The sequence below is a fragment of the Drosophila rhopaloa genome, unplaced genomic scaffold, assembly GCF_018152115.1.
Source record: "Drosophila rhopaloa isolate 14029-0021.01 unplaced genomic scaffold, ASM1815211v1 contig_115, whole genome shotgun sequence".
NCBI classification, from domain to species: Eukaryota; Metazoa; Arthropoda; class Insecta; order Diptera; family Drosophilidae; genus Drosophila; species Drosophila rhopaloa.
In genome coordinates this window covers 13,250,487-13,269,483 of record NW_025334990.1, presented here as the reverse complement: position 1 = coordinate 13,269,483, position 18,997 = coordinate 13,250,487, and the positions used below count along the sequence as shown (strand labels likewise).

The 18,997-nt window shown below is 39.2% G+C and overlaps 2 protein-coding genes across 8 annotated transcripts in view; one reads left to right on the top strand and one right to left on the bottom strand.

Annotated features, from left to right (window-relative positions):
- Nucleotides 1-783: 783 nt before the first annotated feature.
- Nucleotides 784-8,237, bottom strand: LOC108040813 (PTB domain-containing adapter protein ced-6). 2 transcript variants are annotated; one of them, XM_017118438.1, is made up of 7 exons: nucleotides 7,864-8,237; nucleotides 3,858-4,173; nucleotides 2,500-2,936; nucleotides 2,190-2,431; nucleotides 1,710-2,132; nucleotides 1,510-1,640; nucleotides 784-1,449 (listed from the first exon to the last, which is right to left on the bottom strand). In XM_017118438.1, the coding sequence occupies exons 2-7, from the start codon at nucleotides 4,134-4,136 to the stop codon at nucleotides 1,390-1,392; spliced, it is 1,572 nt and encodes a 523-aa protein (XP_016973927.1). In that variant the 5' UTR covers nucleotides 4,137-4,173; nucleotides 7,864-8,237; the 3' UTR covers nucleotides 784-1,389. The 2 variants fall into 2 exon arrangements, with proteins under 2 accessions (XP_016973927.1, XP_016973928.1); XM_017118439.2 differs by lacking the exon at nucleotides 7,864-8,237 and adding an exon at nucleotides 7,391-7,526.
- Nucleotides 8,238-12,960: 4,723 nt separating this feature from the next.
- The window catches only part of LOC108040843, a 35,056-nt gene continuing 29,019 nt past the window's right edge, over nucleotides 12,961-18,997 (top strand). For all 6 annotated transcript variants that reach the window (XM_017118485.2, XM_017118486.2, XM_017118481.2 and 3 more), the window contains exons 1-3: nucleotides 12,961-13,408; nucleotides 16,300-16,919; nucleotides 16,982-17,495. In XM_017118485.2, the coding sequence (XP_016973974.1) occupies nucleotides 13,330-13,408; nucleotides 16,300-16,919; nucleotides 16,982-17,495 (1,213 nt within the window). In that variant the 5' untranslated portion in view covers nucleotides 12,961-13,329. The remainder of the gene's footprint in view (nucleotides 13,409-16,299; nucleotides 16,920-16,981; nucleotides 17,496-18,997) is intronic.

The window sequence follows — 18,997 nt, the reverse complement described above, 5'->3', positions numbered from 1 at the left end:
ACTGCATGCAATGTCAAAATACATTTATCTTTTTGAGCACACTATTTAATTTTATTGTTTAAGTTATAAAAGTTTAAAAAAATAAACTGAAACGTATACACCAAAAGTTAATGATTTTTTTACTTATGTTTAAGTTTTATTCGAAAGAATTAAATTCTCCGAAACCAATAATATTTTTGATATTTTATTGGATTTACTTACACTTGCATTTTTCATATTATTGTTTCCTTGTATAACATTTTATTCCCAACTAAGCGATTATGGCATTTATGTTACTTTCGTTTGCCCTTTTCTTTACTTATATACTCTCCACTGATGATTTCTTTCAGAACTTTTCCAATCGTTGGCGTTATTTATATGGTTTTTTAAAGAATTTATAAGACTGTATCCGGGCCAGATGCGTTTGCAGTTCTTTGGTTTTGATTTCTCGCCACACAGGGTAACCACTAAGCTTACAAAACTCTCTGATCTTCTAGAGCTCGGATATGAATGCACGCCAGCTGTCGGCCAGCATACCAAAACGCTGCGACCTAATTCAGGACGCTTGAAGGAAGCGCTCTGGCAACCGCTACTCAGGTTTAGGAAACAGAAAGATTCAGGAAGAGCGACTGTTGGATATTCAAATCTCGAAATATATCACTAGCCCTAGGCAAACATTCCCGAACTGCAGCAACAACAGAAGCAACTCAAATTTGTATTCATGGCAGTAACGTGTAGTTATCGTGTTGTTATTTGAAAAAAATGGATGCATAATAAATAATGCAAATTGTTAAAGATCAAGCGTTTGAGTTTTCTTTTAAGCACTACATTTTATTCTTTACATACACAATAATAATAATAATATTTCTCTATATTGCATCGATAACATTAAATATTGTTCATTTTGCTTTGATTCTCCTCGTATTTCGGCTCTATACAATAAACGATTTATTTGCCTGCGGTTACATCTTTATAATTATTTTATACAAATTTCTCACATTCAGTTTAGCATTTTTTCACATTATCACTTGTCAACATTTTTTCTTTCGCTTTTCTCGACAATCAATTAATCTATTTAACTACAGCAACAAATTGATACGATTAAACAAAGTGCATTGCGATTGCTTGTTGTTGTGTTATTTTGATCTCGATTTCAGATAATAATCGTATTTATAATTATAATAATAATAGTAGAAATCATAATATGCAATATAAAATCGACAAAAATCAATGATAATAAATACAATACAATATATAAACAATAATACACATTAAATAAATCAAATTGCAATTGGATTGGAATGCATGCGAAACGGAGAAACGTAGAAGAATAAACGATGTGACAACCCAAAAGGATGTCCAAAAGTTTAAATCAAGTTAAAGAGTGATAATGGCCTTGGTAGCACCGCTTTACTTGCGCAGGGGATCCAAACTCTCCAGCGAGAAGTCATCAAGGTTCAGCTGATTTTGCTGTAACGGATATCAATTAGTAAATTACAATTCAAAGAGATTAGGTTCAACCAAACTCACCTTGAAAATGGTCGGTCCATTGTTCATTTCAAAGGGATCTGAACCGAAAAGGTCTGTATTGCCATTAAGGCCATTGCCCGTAGTCACCGAGATTAGGCGCCTGGGAGCAGCAATCTTTGGCGGCGGCGCCACTATTGAAAGATTTTGAAAGATTATCAGTCAAGTAGCCAATCATTTAAAATACAAATATTTATACGTACACAATGGCGGCGTAATATTCAGCTCGCTGGAAAAGCCACTGCTGTTGATGCTACTATTATTGCTAGTGATCAGTAAGCTGCTGTTCGTGTTGTTATTCTGCAGCCTGTGATCGTTGTTGTTAACAAACAGCTGCTGGCCAAAACTCTTGGCCGGCTCAAAGCCAAACAGATCGTTGCTGATCGCATTCCGGCCATTGCTCACGTTGTCCTGAATTTCATCCGCTCGCGGATCGAAATCGCTGTCCGAATCGGAGTTGAGCAACAGCTCGTCCATTTTCTGGCTGTTGCTGTTGCTCTTGCCGCCGATGCTGATCTGGCTAGACAGATTGTTCCGCGGCGGGACAATGGGCAAGAAGGAGCTAGGCGACACCGAGTGGGTCGATGCCGTGGTGGAGTTGGTGTCAATCAGCAGCTTGTCTTCGTCTGAAATGCATTTAATGAGTTAGTTTGGTAGCGATAAATAATTAAACATTCTCCTACCCAGCTTTCCGTTGCTCAAGGCTTCGCTAGCCACCTCAATTCCGTTCTGCAACTCTGTGACAGGCGCTTCCAAAACATCTTTAATGCCCAAATTAAAGAGCAGGGCATCCAGCTCGGCCTTTGGCAATTTGGCGGAAATTTCGCGCAGTCGCTCCTTATAAGCGTTAACAGTTTGCTGCAAATGATTGATTTGCTGCTGCGCCTTGCTCAGATTGGTCTTTTCAGTGCTGTCCATGTATTTCCTAACATTAAAAAGAGTTATATCGTTTATTGAATGATATTGCAGAAATAAAACCGCAAATTAACCCACCTGTAGGCCAAATCGAAGGCTTGACCAATGGTTAGCGTAATATCCGAGGCCAATTTGTTTGAAATAAATACAAAGCACTCGTGGCTCTCCTCCACTTTGGCACTACCATCGCCATTTCCGTTTGCATGGCCATTTGTCTGCGGATCGCAACCGTCCCGCGTCTTTGTCGACTTGGCAATGAAACTAAAGAACTTCTTCACACCCTTCTCGTCCGCACAATAAGAGATGTTGTACAGCGGAAACTGGTGCAAGATCTTGTGGGTGCGTGGCTCCTGAATGGCCACGCCCTTGATACTAATGGTGATCTCCAGCTTCTTGAACTTCTCCTGGGTGCCTGTTTCCGCCTTCTTCATCTGTTGGGCGAACTGCAGCTTCCGAATGGCCTCCTTCACCACCTCAATGCCCTTGGGCTGGTCCACGCTCAGGTTACCAAAGAACTGAAAGAGGAAAACAACGGGATTGAGTTAGAAAAATTTAGTTAGGAAATAAATATTTTGTAAATATTTAAATATTCTTCATCACACCTATTCATGAGTTGTTCAAGAGATTAATTTTACCTATTAGTCAAAAATATTTATTACATAGACTTTTAATGGCCCTTTAACAAGTTTTTAATTAATTTTGCAGCAAAATAAAATTTATCCATTTTTCGTTAAAGCTTTTACATCATAGAATAACCAGCTATTACAATTTTTTAACTGTCAGGAAAAAACTTGTTCCATTAAACCCTTTTACTTGTGGAACTTCAATTACAAAGTAATAGCAGTTTATTGGTCGAGTTATGAAGTAAAAATAGTTTTAACTTAGCTGTAAAAATAGTAGGTTACGGAACATTCTATTTGGAATGTTGAAGCTATGATAGTAAAAGTTTTCTTACAGCATGATTAAAAATAATATTGAAATCTACTATGTAATATCGGTAAACAAAATATAAAATTGAATAGCATGTTTTCCAAATACATTTAAATTAATCAGTGTTACAAAAATAATACATTTACAATATTAAAATTTTGATCAGCGTCATTCTCCTCATGATAGATAAACAATGTAGTACATTTTTAATTTTTAGAATGTAAAAGAAAAGTAATTGATGACATTGCGTATACGCAATGCTTGCATCTGATATTGAGTATACGCAATGATGTCTGGTTTACAATGAAAGGAAAACTTTTAATAATTATCGATTTCTTTTTCATTTTAAGATAACAAACCTATTAAAAATCTAGTGTGGAATTTTGGAGATTGGAGTAAAGGTATTTTTGATTTTACAAACAACAAAAGTTGACTGTGATTTTTTCTCGCTATATACCACCAAACGAGGTCGTCACAAATGGGCTGTTGTCCCTCGCCTCGCTCACCTTGACTAGATAGACCGCGTGTCCGCTGATGAGCTGCTCCGGCGTGTGCAGCCAGTTGCGCTTGCCGCTCTTCCCCTCGCTTTTGGCATCGCCGTTGCTGCTGTTGCCGGTACCGCCACTGATGTTGTTGCCCCCGTCCGCGGCGTCCTTGTCCTTGTCTTTGTCCTGCTGCTGCTGCTTGCTGCTGTTCTGCTTGTTCCAGAACTTCAGCTGGGCCATTTTGGTTGCCGCCTTGCTCCCGCCAGACGTCCCGCCGCTGTTGGCTGGCTGATAAGGCATTGTAGTTGTCGGCGCCGTTTTTAAGAGTTTAAGTGAACTACAAGTAGAATCGGAATTGACAAATGAGTTGCGAATTGAACTTTGTCCGTCCGGGTTTTTCCTCTCAAATCCCTCGATTATAAAATATAATGTGCATACATATTCCAGCTGCCGCTGTACTGCTAATTATTGTTATACAACCAACTGAATCTGAATGTATTCTTTTGGCTAATTGCAAATCGTGTTCACAGAGAGGGACAGCAAAGAATATACAATGCCTGACTGCGGAGAAGGGGGGATTCGGATCCATGAAAGCCAATCCCATTGGCATCTGCGTCACCGCAGACTTAAACCTGTTGCCTCCGTCAGCTGTCGACATCGGTGCACTTGGACCTAGACATTTCTATAAAAATACACACACAGCAGGTATTTGAATTACACAAAGAAAAAAAAAGTTAAATACTCTAAATCAAGCTTAAAACCATTTTTATTGTGTAGAAAAAAACCGAGATTCCAGGAAATTTAATTCACGTATTTATCAACCTTGAGAGAATAATTTTGGCACCTCTTAATAATGATCTCTCAAATCGACAACAAAGCGAAACCAGCTTTTTTATAAAGCACTGATTAATTGTTTTTAATTTAAAGTTTTTAAATTGTAATAAAAAACAAAAAAACCTCATATTTTGGGAATCCTCGAGCTTAGAGTAATGTTTCATTTGAGTGTTTACAATAAATGAAAAGTAATCCATTAATTTTTTTAGTTTCACAATTCCGTTTGCACCCTCTGACAAAACTTTACAAAATAAAACTAAGGAAATTTGTATGTTCATTTTTTAAATCATTATCAATTATGAGTTCACTTAAACGCTTTCTCAATAAATAAGAGTGACTATATGTAACAACAGATTAACCAATGAGTCATATATTTTGTGAAATTCTTCAGGGCGTAAAATTACTGGTTTATCAATATTTCAGGCTTTGGAGTTTCTGGTTTTTTTTAAGCTCCACTCTAACAGTTACGAAACGCAGTGTATGAATGTAAAATTGCACTCAAACGGACGTCATTGTGCAAAGACAATAAGGCAACAGTTTCTCAGAAATAAAAACCACAAATACAAAAAAAAACATAAACCGAAATTAGAACAAAGTCGCTAAGCTAAGCTGAGCTCACATCGGATCAAAGTCACACCTTGTGGACAGAGATGATGTGACGAACGGATCTTTTGTGAGTTCTTTTGTGCAATTCTCACATTTCGTGCCGTCTCATAATTAAGAAAAATCTTGCAAAAAATTAATGAAGCTCTGCTGTTTTAGCTCTCTTTTTCGTTGTTTCGCTTTTGCATGTGTGTGTTTTATAAGTTTGATTTATTTTGGAGTTGGCCATAAAGGAGGGGAGTGTGATAGGGGTTTGGGAATGGGGGTTTCGTTAGGCAATCGCACAAAAGCGAAAGCTAAATTGGCCAAAAACGGCGAGCGACGCCGATGACGACAGCCCGGGTTATAAAATACAAAATTCGAAAATAGCACAACGCTTCGCTTTCGTAGCTAAAAAAAAAACAAAGACCCGAAACACCCTATTCCCCCAGCAATTGTGCGCAATTACCCCAACAACTACACGTACTTTTCAAACGACGAACAAAAGATAATGTCGACAACTAAGCCGCAGATATGCATATGTTTATGTACGCCGTACATCTTAACGCACATATGTATGTATATATTAAACTAACAAAATAAAGCCTAGTCGCGGAAGTAATTCTCCGCATCTCATCGTACTTATGGATTCCGCCCCACAATCCTTCCCGCATCGTTTGGAATGCAGATTGCGTACCAGATCGGGCTATATGTCGTCTAAATTGATATTAGCGGACGAGAGCAACTTGACACTATTTCTTTATGGCTGTCGCGTTACAGAAATTGTGCAGATAATAGAGGGGTTTCTTAGAACTTTGCAATCAGCTTTTTAGAGGGCGTTTTATATGGGAATATTTATTTAACTCGAGCCTGGGTTTCGTTTACTTTGAGAAGTAAACAAAACTGTATTTATTAGGAAAGGGGTCTTCTGCCTTTTTTGTGAGTTTTCTTGAGTTAAGGCATTATAAAACATTTTTTATTTATTATTTAATTTCGTCATGTAAGTAAGAGTTTTAGTTAAATATATATAATTTTAATGAAAATTTAATAAATGTAAGAAATTTATGTTATATATGGAAAATAAACAATGTTTTTAGTTTGCAAAGCAAAGTTACTATGGGCCCATAAATTCTCATGAATTTGCAACACCTCGATCATTAATAGTGCATTTTACGACCTCTTAAAATGAACAAGTTTTGGCTAGGAAACAGACAAGCTGCCACCACTAATTACTGAGATTGCCAGCGACTGAGATTAGACAAAGTCGTAAAGTACACATCAGATATGCAAATGCGGTAAGAAAATGTGGACAAAAGGGCCGAAAAAGGGGAAGCTCGAAATTCAAATTCAATTGGGCCTGCGCACTGACTGTGAAATTATTGTGAACCATTTTCGCTTCTCCATTTCCACTCTCTTTGCTGACAATGTTTTTAAATTTTTGTTTTATGGCTTTATGTTGCCATGTGTTTCAGGCATTTTCTTTTCATGCTGGCCAGACACTTTCTTTGCCGCTTTGCAGCCATTTTTTTGTAAGGCGGCATTCAACAGGTGTTTGGCCAACACAAGGCATTGCACAAGGCTAACAAAAACAAACAAATAAAGCGTCGGTGGTTTTTTCAACTTTCATAATTAGCAGAAACCGAAGCTGAGAAGCTGGGACACGCGGACCTTGCGTGTTTATTTGGCATTGTGCGTGACTATTTCTCTAAGTGTACACAGAAAAAAACTAGTCTTATATTAATGCAATAATAGTGTGTAAATAATATTGTATTGAAATGATTCTACACTTGTTTGGTAATAAAGGACTTGGTTTAGATCCCATCTCTCTCCAATACATTTTTTTTAGCCAAATGAAAATCGGAAAACAACTGCAATAACTTTTTTTAACTGCACATCTTACACATATTTTTTTCATCGTTAAAATTGTGTACATATCTATTTAAAATGCGGGGTTAATATAACATCATCTCATTTCTTTCAGTGTACGAGTGTTGCAAGGCGTAATAAACACAACATGGGATTTCATTAGGCACACTGGCACACAAAACGTTAATTTCAGTGGTTATTGTAATTGCTTTTCGAGCACTTTTGCTTTTGGCTTTCTTCATCTCCTTTTTCTTTTCTGCACGCACGCCTACCGTTACAAGTGGAAGGAGATGTATGTGGGGATGGATAAGGAGGTGCAGGCACAGGCACAACAATTCACCGCTATTTCTGGAGCGCCACGGCGCCAAACACAAACGAACGCGACGGGAGACAGCCGCGAAATAGCACAACAAAAAAGCTGGGCTCCAACTTTTTCAAGTCGTTTCGTTTCGTTTAATTCACTTGAGAGAGCGGGAGAAAGAAAGAGCGACCGCGCGAGAGATAAGCAATTGTAAAGATTAGAGCAAGAGAGTAATGGTGATTTGTAATTTTAATTTTTTCCAGTACCATTAAAATTAAACAAAGACTTTGTCTTGATCTCTTGCTCTCTCTCTCTCATTTTACATTCCGCCCCCTCATTTCTCTTCTGTCTCTTTCTCTCTCTCTTGACCTGCCTTTCGTTAATGACTCTGCAGAAAATTACGTTTTAAAGCGCGACTTTTGCTTTAGTTAATAGCTCACTTACTTTTGCTGCCTGCCAAACAATTTTCGCTAGTTTCACTCGTTATGCTCGCCTTGTCCGTTGATTGAAGAAATTAGTGCAATTGATTGTATTACTTCTTATTTTTTAGTTACACGCGAGGCGAAAATCACTAAAACAACAACAATGCCGGGATGCTGGTAGGGAAGGGAGAGTTACAAATACAACGGTTTTCTGCTCTCTCTTCTTTTCAATCTGAACTGCGCAAATTTACACGATAACACAGCAGCAGCAACAACAACAACGACCAGCGACAACAACAGTGCTATGTGGAAAATCCTCTGCACCTTCACGGTCCGCTACTTCGATTTACCGATCACGCGCCCACCAACAAACTGACTGACTAGTCACTAGTGCGACCAAAACACGGCTCTTCCAGCTGCGCGGTCGGACTCGGAATCGGCCCGCTCTCCAGCTCTTCGTTTTGGATGCACTTCGGAAACAGAGAGAGAGACTACAGATGTAAAACAAGTTATTGAACAGGTGGTCGGCCAGGGGGAAGCAGGTTACCCTACACTGAGTGAATCATCAGCTGATCTAAGTAACATTTCTTTAATTGTATATACCATATACCATATAAAGAACAGAAACCGACACAGTTTATAAAGGTGCTAACAAATCAAATAATTTTCCCGATTAATGTTGTATTATGAAATTTAATAATTAATCGTTACTTCTTATAGGACTGCAATATTTTTAAGCATTCTATGTTTCAAAAAATACAAAATTTATTGTTAGCTTAAAGATTTGTATTAATCTGAAGGTTCTTTTTAAAACTTTTATCTTTTGAATGCTTTGAAGCCACTTTAAATCAACAGTATTTTTAGTATGTTAACTTGTCTTTAATTTTGAATGTACTGGAGGTGTGATTGTTCTGTATAATAAAACAATCAAAGGTTGCTGTTAAAAAAATAAATACTTGAAGACAGGAGACTAAATACCATCAACCAAGGGCAACTGCACTTGAATTCAACACAACTCACTCGAAAGACCGAAAATTTCCAGCGTAGGTGATCAACTGTAGTTTTCTCTTTTGCGGTTGGAGCCTCAATCTCATACAACCATATGTCCAGCTTAGTAATACGACTGTGTGCGTGTGTGGGTATTTTTGCTTGTTTACCTGTTGCTGTTCAATTGTTTTACATTTTGCCAGAAAAATGATTTTTCCACAATTTCCAGAACATACGGCAATATCTCGAGATTCCACCGAAATGCTTTTGGCCAATTAAAATTACAACAACAGATGGGGCAAGTGCGCCAACACACACAGATGTAACCTGGTTTGGGTCTGTGCTTGTGTTTGTAATCTCGGCCTGACGTAAAAACAAAGACACAACATTGCTGTTGTATTTGTTATTAGCCGCAAAAGACAAGGAAGAAGAAGCAGCAGCTACGAGAAAAATATATTTATTTTCGTGATACGTAATTTCTGGGGCTGTTTGGCCGCTTCAAATACAAATTGCAATAAAACTGGTTCCCCAAGTCGAGCGTATAATAATGTACCAGGATTTGATTATTGTTGGCGTCATTTGCTGCCCCGTCGTTGATGTTGTTGCTGCTGTTGTGGCGTTGCTATTGTTTTGTTGCATGCCTTGCATTTTTCCAGTACACATTTTCCTTTTCCATTTTGCCACATTTTGACTGCAGTCCCTTCCCTCGCCATCTCACCCTCTTCGTCCACCTTCTAAAAAACCGGCTTGACATAAAGGTGTGTGCGTGAGGGGCATGTGTGTGTATGTGTGGGGCAACTGCAATTGGAGTTTAAGTTTGGATGCAGGCACCGTGGAATGGACGAGCCATTTAGCAAATTAAATTGGCGTGAAAGCTAAAATTCCGCAAATAGTTTCTGGTACTTGGGATTAAATGGTTATTTGGTTTCTAGGTAACTGATATGGACCAGTGTTTTAAACTGGTAATGGGGCTAAAACGAAAAGCAGTTTGCTTTTATTAAATTAAATGCTACTTTTCTCATTTTATTTTATAAATCCAAATCTATCACCTAAGTAACAGTTTAATTTTTGGGTATTTACCACACCGTCAGTGTTGTTTGGCCCACCGTGCTCTCCTTGTCGTATCGTTGCCATCTACAAATAAGCCACTGTTTCCCACACCCGCTCTCTGTCACTGCGATCTCTTTTTTCAACTTTATCTCTCCAACTGACTTTAAGCTCCTGTTTTGGCTTTCCTCTCCCGCTCAATATTGGCCATTTACAGTTAGAGGCCGCTCGCTGCGTCGCTGACAGCAAATATTGCAGCTATTATTGGTATTTTCTCTCCCGCTGCAACTTTATTACCAGTTTCCCTTCCGCCGGCCAAAAGGAAAACTCCGAATTTCTTTTCATTGAGAGATTTTTCCTGGTGAGCAACAGGGTAGTGCACGCTTACGCACGGGAATGGTAAGGTTAATTTGGATCTGATTTATAGGGATTCCCCAAAATGTCATGTAATATTGACTGCTCAATATATAATCACTAAATCAACATAACTATGTATTAACATTCATTTACTTTAGTTCGAGTTTCAACAAATTGTACAATACTAAAAACCGAATTGAGAAAGTTTTTAATTTAAGTACCTTTCTAAGTGCCAGCTTTTTTTTTAGTTCTGTGCTTTAAAAATTAAATAAACATTAATGCCTCGTAGTTGGTATATATACTATAGTACTATACCCTTCTCAAAAAAATAGAATGCCAAGCTATCCTAGAAATCTGAACATTATTCCTCGTGCACTTATTGTGGGGGCGTTAGAACGGCCCCTTATTCGCAAATTATCATGGCCTTTAAAAATTAACAATTGCAATTTGATTGGAGTCGCTTCAAAAATTGTTATCGTCGCCAAGAGGGCGTTGACAGCGGATGTTTGGCGAGAGGGAGGACTGAAGGGGTCGTCAGAGCCTTTGTCTTAAATCAAGTTTCGTCGCACATGACTTTATCTTGGCGTCGTTTTCATCATCATCGTCGCAATAGAGTTCAAAGGCCCAATTAACCAAATAAAATGCATAAAACCAGAAAACACTTTTTTTACTCATTGTTTTATAAGGCAAAATGTCATTAAATGGTATTGTAAATATTTGTGTGCAACGATCAAATGGCAGCCGAAGCCAGTTATTCTTGTTGCTTTGCAGCTCGTAGGAACGTGCTGGTATTTTTCAAGCGCAATCGCTTGGTTTTCATTTGAGTTTTGAGCTTTTTAAACTAAAGCCTGGGTGCGGGCCGGTGTCATCAGCATAATTTACGTGCCGATGCCCGCCCAACCGAGAGTCACGTTTCCACCTCCCGCTCCTTATCACAAGTCGTTGGGCAGCGAACACATGTAGTAAATCGAAGAAAATTAAAGGGGCTACTACGGTTAAAATTCCTTCATTAGAACAAGATTAAAAATATAAACATTATTCTTTCACACAAATAAATTTTTTATGGCATCTATTATGTTACATTATTAGTACAAATTAAAATTAATTCCCATTTAATATTTATAGGTATGAGAACAAGCCTTATTTTGAATAGAAAACAGTAGTACTTCAAATGAGCGTATAAGCTAAACCTATAATTTTGGCAAATAAAAGTACATTTTTATTTTTTGAACATTTAAGATAATGACTTTATGAGAAGAAAGTAAAAGTAAAGAGCTGAAGTTTCCGGAAATTTGTATAAGATAGATCGATAGTAAGTATCATAATAATTTGGAATGTAAAAACAAATTAATAATAAGTTAAATATATTTTAATAATCTTGACAAAAGTACAATTGACTATCGATCAATTAAGGCTTTCCGACAGTAATTGGGTACTTTTCTGAACCAAATACTGAAACTTTTTGAGTGACAGATGGTCCATCCTTGGGGATTTCCCCTGTGCATGCAAATGAGCAGCGCTTATCTCGTTTAGCTGTTGATCATTGCTTATCAGCGGGGCCCTGAACGCCCCCAATAAAAACACAAAACACAAACGTAAATCTCACGCATACGGGCAGGCACACATTTCGAGTAATTCAATTATTTTGTGTATTATTTTCAATGTGCCACAAAAGCGACAATAAAATAACAAGCCAGCGGCAATACAGCGGACTTATCAACGTGTTGCTGCTGTTGTTGCAATGCTTGTTGCTGATGTTGTCGTCGATTTCGAACTGGCACTGACTGGCACTGGCACACAGCTACAGCAATTATTCTGTGTTCGCTTCAGTCGCCGCCCGTTGATTTTGATAGAGCCCGAGACTTCCGTTGGCCGAGGGAGGGGGCGGGGGGCTTACAAGGGGCGGAAAACCGCGGAGTCGGGGGCTGGAAAAGTCCAAGGAAAGTTTGGCGGAAATCGGCGTCTATTGAAAAAAAGGGCTGATATTATTTGTGTTGATAACACAACTGCTTAAGAGATTTTTATATCTCACATAAACAAACTTATTACATCGTTATGTAAACAAATATTTAATATCAACTAATTTTTTAAAAAATATTAATAGGTTAAATTTCATTAAGGGATAAAACGAGAACTGGCAAAGGAAGTTAAAAGGCAAGAGGTGGTTTTTAATAGAATGATTAACCCATTAACATGCCATTAATTCAATATATCACGCTATAAAAAGTAATACTTACAAGATAAAATTATTGTTAAATTGTTGTACAATATACATAAAACTGGTTACTAAATCTAACTTACAAATTAATTTTCATTCTTCATGAGTCATCGATCCTAGGCTGAATTAAATATAAAGATTTTAAAATGAAATAACAACCTTTTTAACAAAAAATTTTGTAAGTTAATATGTTAATAAATTACAAAAAAGTTAAAGAAAAAATATAAATATAAAAACAGTTACATTCTGAATTATCAACTACGCACTCTAAAATATTCAAATAAAAATATTTCTTCAATATAAATTCTGTTATTGTGTTGGTCCCAAACATTTAGAAGGGGCTTGTTAAACAAATACAAATTCAATGTTCGAAATGTTTTTTAAAAAACCGCGGTAGTGCATAACAATCACTTAAAAAAAGTTGGCATCTCCAATTATCGATTTATTTATCGATGGCCAGCAGTGCTACAAAACCAGCATAATCCAACACTGCGCACAGTTTGACATGCACACAGTTTTGGAGTAACTCAAAATATTTTCGCTATGGTTTTTTTTTAATAATTTCGTGTGTGAAACGGTGATATTATTGATTTTTTATTGCATTTAATGCATCGGCCAGCTGGGACACATCAAAATCCGCCGGAGGACTCTACGGATTTCGCACACGGAGGCAGTGAAAAAGTTTTGTTTACCTTTTTTCGATACCCCAGAGTTCTGCGATTTCCGTGCCACTGTGTGCGTGTGCGAGTGCCCGTGGGTGTGTGTGGGTGTGAGCTGGTGTGCAAAAATGGAAATGCATTCTCAATAAAATAAAATAAATAAATGTGCCAATTCGCTAAAAAGTAGTGCATTCTAAAATTGGTTGCTAAAGCTGCGCACATGGAAAATGTGCTCGATATTTCCACAAGCGCTTCGTCTTCTTCTTCTAATTCTATTTCTTCCACACTGAAACTCCAAAGTAAGTAATCCCCAACTCCCCTGCTTCCTGCTCAATATTCGTAAATACATATATATAGCCCCGTATCTCCCGATTTTCGACCTGATAACCATGCTCTCTTCGATTACGGATTCTCCGTTTCCCTCGCATATTGGTTTTCCAATTAGTTTTTGTTTTGTTGTGTTTCGCTTTGCGTTGCGTTTTGTTTTCACGTTGTTGGGGGTTCCTTTGAGCCATTAACCCACTGGTGGCAGTAGTCAAGTATTACGATTTTTCCAGTATCGCTTAAATACCAATAATTTTTCATCATTTTGCGGCGTTACAATGGTTAAAAAAAGATAGGAACGTTGGTTCGAAAATTCCTATAGACACAATCAGCTGTTATCTAGATTTTATCATAATATGGCAACTCCGTCTATTAAAATCGTCTTGCCGCGCTGGAGTTTCTTGTTTAAAATAATTATTTTTTATCAGATTTATTTTAAACATGTTAATTCATTTAATAAAGTAGTTCTTGTAGAAATTGATGGTTTCCAAATTCAAGAAAATTAAAATTAATCATTTAATAGATTAATTCAATGTCATTATTGAAAAAGTTAATTAACTTCTAACGGTCTGATAAACTAAAAAATTAACAACAGTTGAATCAGAATCAGGTGAGCCAGATCAAATGACCCAACCATAAATTGATAAACCCTATCAAAAGTTATTTACTACAGTTGATATGTACTCACCCATTATAAGTGCTTGAAAATTATGAAATTTACTCATCTTTGATTTGTCCTCTTTCTTAACCCTTTGGCGGCAATCTATGTGTAGAATCTATTGACATATTTATCGAACTCCTTCCCCAGCTGGCTTATCTAACGCTCTTTTGATTTATGCTTCTAATAAAAATTCAATAGACTTGCAATTTGTCCAGCTACCCAGAAACTTTTGAAGCTCCTAGCCCCCTCTGCCCAACAAATAGTGTAGAGCACGTGGAACAGCACAGTGGGGCAAAATACGAGAATAATTCTGACCAAAAGTGTCTACCAAAAAATGTGAACTTAAAAAAAATTAAACAGCTTTCCAAACTTTACGTTCTGAAATGTTACCGAATATTAGATTAGATAGAATTTTCTTTTAAATATTATAATAAATTAAGACTTACTGCTAAAAAAAATGTGGGTAAAAAAAACTTAATCATTGGAGACTTCAGTTTTTAAGAACACAAAATTTGTATCCGCTTTCCAAATTAAAAACATTTAAATTAAAGATTTTACAAAAATATTGCATTCACGATATAGATATAAACTTATTTAAGTTAATTTTCTTAAAACAAAATATATGTATAATTATTTTGAATAACAAAGCCTTACAATTTCAATTGGACCCTGGTTTAAAAATACTTTGATCCACTGTGGTTGGGCCGTTGCACATCAAAAGCCGCGACGAACGCAAAAATATGCGAAGCTTCAGCCAAGAGTGTTTTATGTGTTACGGGGCTCCCTGATCCCCGAATCCCCATGTCCCCGGATCTCTGGGTTGTTGTGGCTGCTCCGCCATACATTACAATGAAGTATGTGCGCCCGAATGGATGGCCAGCCAACTGACATAGCCCCACCTATTCTATTCCGATCCTGGTCCGATTCAGGCGGTTTATTTTGCCTGGCGGCAGGCGACCTTTTCGCACACAGACACTCGAAAACAGGCGAAAGGGGGCGCAGACACTTGTGCACTTGGGGTCAGATGGTCGCATGTGGGGCTTGCCCCTGCCCGCTTTTCCGCTTTTCCCTGCAAAAGCAGCCAGCTGAAGGCGGCGTCAACGGCTAATTATGACCCGCACGTTTTTGCGAAAAACAAACACACATGGTTTGGGGGTGTGGAAAACCGGGAAGGGGGTGGAAAACTCAGGGGAGGGAGGAAAAGCAGGGGAGCCGGACAAGTGTTTAGGCTACATTTTGAAATGTTTCCGGCGCGCACTTTACGTTCCGTGTCGCCTTCAGCCTTGAGAGTCTATATTTGGCAACGCATGCAGGGCGGAGACCCTCTCCCTCCCCAACCCCTGAATTTGAGACCCTCTTTCCAAACCAACCCCCATTACTTTCTCCTCCTTTCTTGGCTGGGAACTCGCTGTTTGTTTGTTGCACTTTTATTGCGTTTTGTGCCGGGGTTCCTCGGCTAAGTAGTCCTTCGTCCCTGCCATAAACATGTCGTCTTTCGCTTGATTTAGCGTTTGGATGCCCCCCGTCCTCCCCAATTGTTGGCCAACAAAATAGAGTGTCCGAGCCACTGACCGCTCTAGGCATACGCCGCGTATACGTAATGCTCGAAGCCCCTTTTTCCTTTTTTTTTGGGGCCCTGGGAAAGTGCAACAATGGAACCACGCCTCCTGCTCTGTCACATGCGCTTCTAATGCAAAGCTTTCGGCACTCGATCGAGATGGAGTCATAAATCTTGTGCCGCTCATGAAGTTTCCATTGAATCTGCATACAATGGGGCTATCGGCTTTTTGGGGCCACAGTAAATTGCTCAATTCAAGAATGTGGTCTAGAAACCGAGAACAAAACGTTTCAAAAGTCACTTAAATCATACATGGCGTATCACGATTTTAGATCAGATTTTTTAAGTAAACGTGCATTTTTAAGTATTTGTATTACCTTTGTAACTTTATTTTGCTTACAATTGTAGATTCAGTTTCCATTGCTTAATAACTTGTTTTATTTACACTTTTGAACAAAATATTGGTAAACAGAAATACATCACAACCCTTTTAAAAATCAAGAGAGCCAGGTTACTATTTTATTCCATTTTACATAACTTTCATAAACTATAACTTAAAATTTGTCCTATCCAAGGCAACAGTCTTTAAGTGATGATCATCCCAAAACACTTTACTAATTTATTTTCACGTTTTTCATGTCCATTAGGCCAAATAAATTCCAAAAATGTCCTAATCCGATCGCAGAGCAGCGGCAAGCTAAGCAGCAATGAAGCAAAATCAGCAAAGGCATCAGCAGCAACCAGTACAACGACGACTCTGCGAGCGGCCAAGCTCAAGATCGGGGCCATGCAACAGCAGAAGCAGCAACAGCAGCAACAGCAGCAGCAGCAGCAACATCAGTCAACGAACGGCAGCAACATTATCCTGTTGCGCGGCACTCGCAACGAGAATGGCCAGATTATCATCCAGAACAAGCAGGACATACTTAGCCTGCTCAGCGAACAGCAGCAGCAGCAGGAGAAGGGCCACTCGTCCACGGCCATCACGCTCAATCAACTGCCAACAGCCACAACGGTGGCTAGGAAGACCATTGTGCAGAGCTCGAGTGGCAGCAGCAGCAACAGCAGCAACAGCAGCAGCAGTAGCAACTCCACCATTTCTATTGTGGCGAGCGGCAACAACAAGGAGGCCAGCAGCAACACGATCCTCCTACAAACGCCCATCAATGCCAGCCAGTTGGAGAGCGTTTTAAAGGCCCAGGAGCGTTCCAAGCAGGCGAATGCCACGCAAACCAAGCTGGTGGAGCGGCCCTTTATGCTGAAACATGTAAGAGGATTTCTTCTTATTGGCTAAAACTATTTATTGACTTTGTTAAACACTTTTTACAGGCCTCTCGTAGTCTCAGTTCCGAGAGCAACTGTGACAGCAAGTCCCCCTTTGTGCTGCAAACGCTGAAGCGTCTGGAGAAGTCCCAATCCATACTGGTCATACGAAACTCTTCGGCCACTTCCTCTGTAACCAACACTTCCATGGCCACTTCGCCGCCAAATGGCAATAGCCTTGCCACCTCAAGTATTCTAAGTGTGACACGCACCACGAAGGCGGCCAAGGGCGTGGCGGGAGCGCTGCACAAGCTCAAGGCGGCGGCAGCAACAACAGGCACTAACGGAGGAGCAACATCGGCAACATCATCGACGGCCACCACCATACTGAGGCTGGGGAAAAGCGCCACCACACTGGCCATTAATGGAGGCAGCAAGCTAGAGGCCACATCAACCACAACAGCAACGACAGCAGCACCAGCGACAACGACAACATCAAATAAATTGTCCAACGCGGTGACAACCGAGCAGCAGCAGCAACAATCGACAACAACGCAAACGAATGTGCCACTTGGGAACGGTAAGTCTCCAGGATTTGGTATCACCGAATTTCAAATGCGGCGCATAAATTGCTAGCGGGGTTTTCAGCAGGAGTTGCTGTTGCAGGTGCATTTGCATCGGGACCGAAAAACAAAGCCTGACGCAGTCTCCTCGGCGGAAGATTCGCCAGCTTTTGTATCCCGTCTTTGTTGCCTATTTTGGGGCCAGTTTTTTGGGTTGCTTTCTATTTTTGTTTAGTTTCGAAAAATTTTGCTGATTTACCAGGAATTCGGCGAACGTGGCTTGCCTAACAATTATTCAATTAAATCGAGAAGCGTCTTGACCACCCCCTCGGGGGTTCAGCTGCACTCAGCTGTGAATGCCATTGATTTTCACACCCGAATCAGTCTGCTGCTCCCTGGTGTCCGGTGTTTTGCTCTTGGCCAGGGCAAAATAAACACAAAACAACAAGGGGTGTGTGCTTGTGTGCCGTCTTCATTAGCGCTGTGTGTGCTGAGTAACAAGTTACGAGTTATCAGAAAGTTTCCTTGAGCTTCGGCAAGTGGCGACCGGCCCAATGATTTCCTAAGGAACACAAAAAATTGAAAACAAATCAATTCGTTTGGGCGTAAAGTGCTCAAGACTTTCAATGATTCCAATTGAAGCCAATTGAAAGTTGCAACTTAACTTAAGAATTATTTTCTTGCTTTTGGAATTTCAGTAAGTTCCATTACACAAATTTATTTTATTAACTCTTGATGTTTTTTAAGTTTATTGTGTTACATTTATTAGTTGAATTATCTACCGTCGATGTGTGTATGTACAGTTTTAGTTTAAGTCTTTAATAATAAAAGCTTAGTTCTTTAAATATATATCACATACGTGGTATATATATTAAATACTTTAAAAGCCTTCTCCTTTACTAAGAATTATCCCAAAAGACATTGAAAGTGTATTTTTCAGCACTAAACCCCCTCCGATTAGCAATGGTTTCAGCCTTTTCAACTATTTCATGTCCCTGCCCACGCATTTTGGCAAAGCTTAATAAATGTTCGTGCAATTCCTCCGAGATCCAAGTGCAGATTAGCCAAGTTGACAACTCGAAAACGATTGGCGAGCAACGCCCTGGGAAACGGGCAATGTGCTGAGGTCCACAGAAAAAGTGGCATTTGGGAAATTCGTGGGGGAGAGCTGGTGATGATTATTGCACTCGATACATGAGTGTCGTCTTGGCCTCTTGGCTGGCGATTCTGCTGACGGGCCAAAACGAAGGGAGAAGAGTCTAAGTGATTTTTAAGCCAGATTCGAGTTATGGCCAAAGGCAACATCTCGTTTTGTGGGGGTGTTGAGCTGTTGAGTTCTCGACATATTGAAAAGCTCAAGTATTGCTGATGTTTCAATTGCCGGCCGCCACACCATGTGTACACATGTGTGTTGAATGCAGACATTTGGAAGATCTCTATCTGATTTGCAGTTAAACAAATGCAAAAGCAAAGAGGCCAAAAAAATCAGCAAACAGACGACTTTGCCCGCTTGCATTTT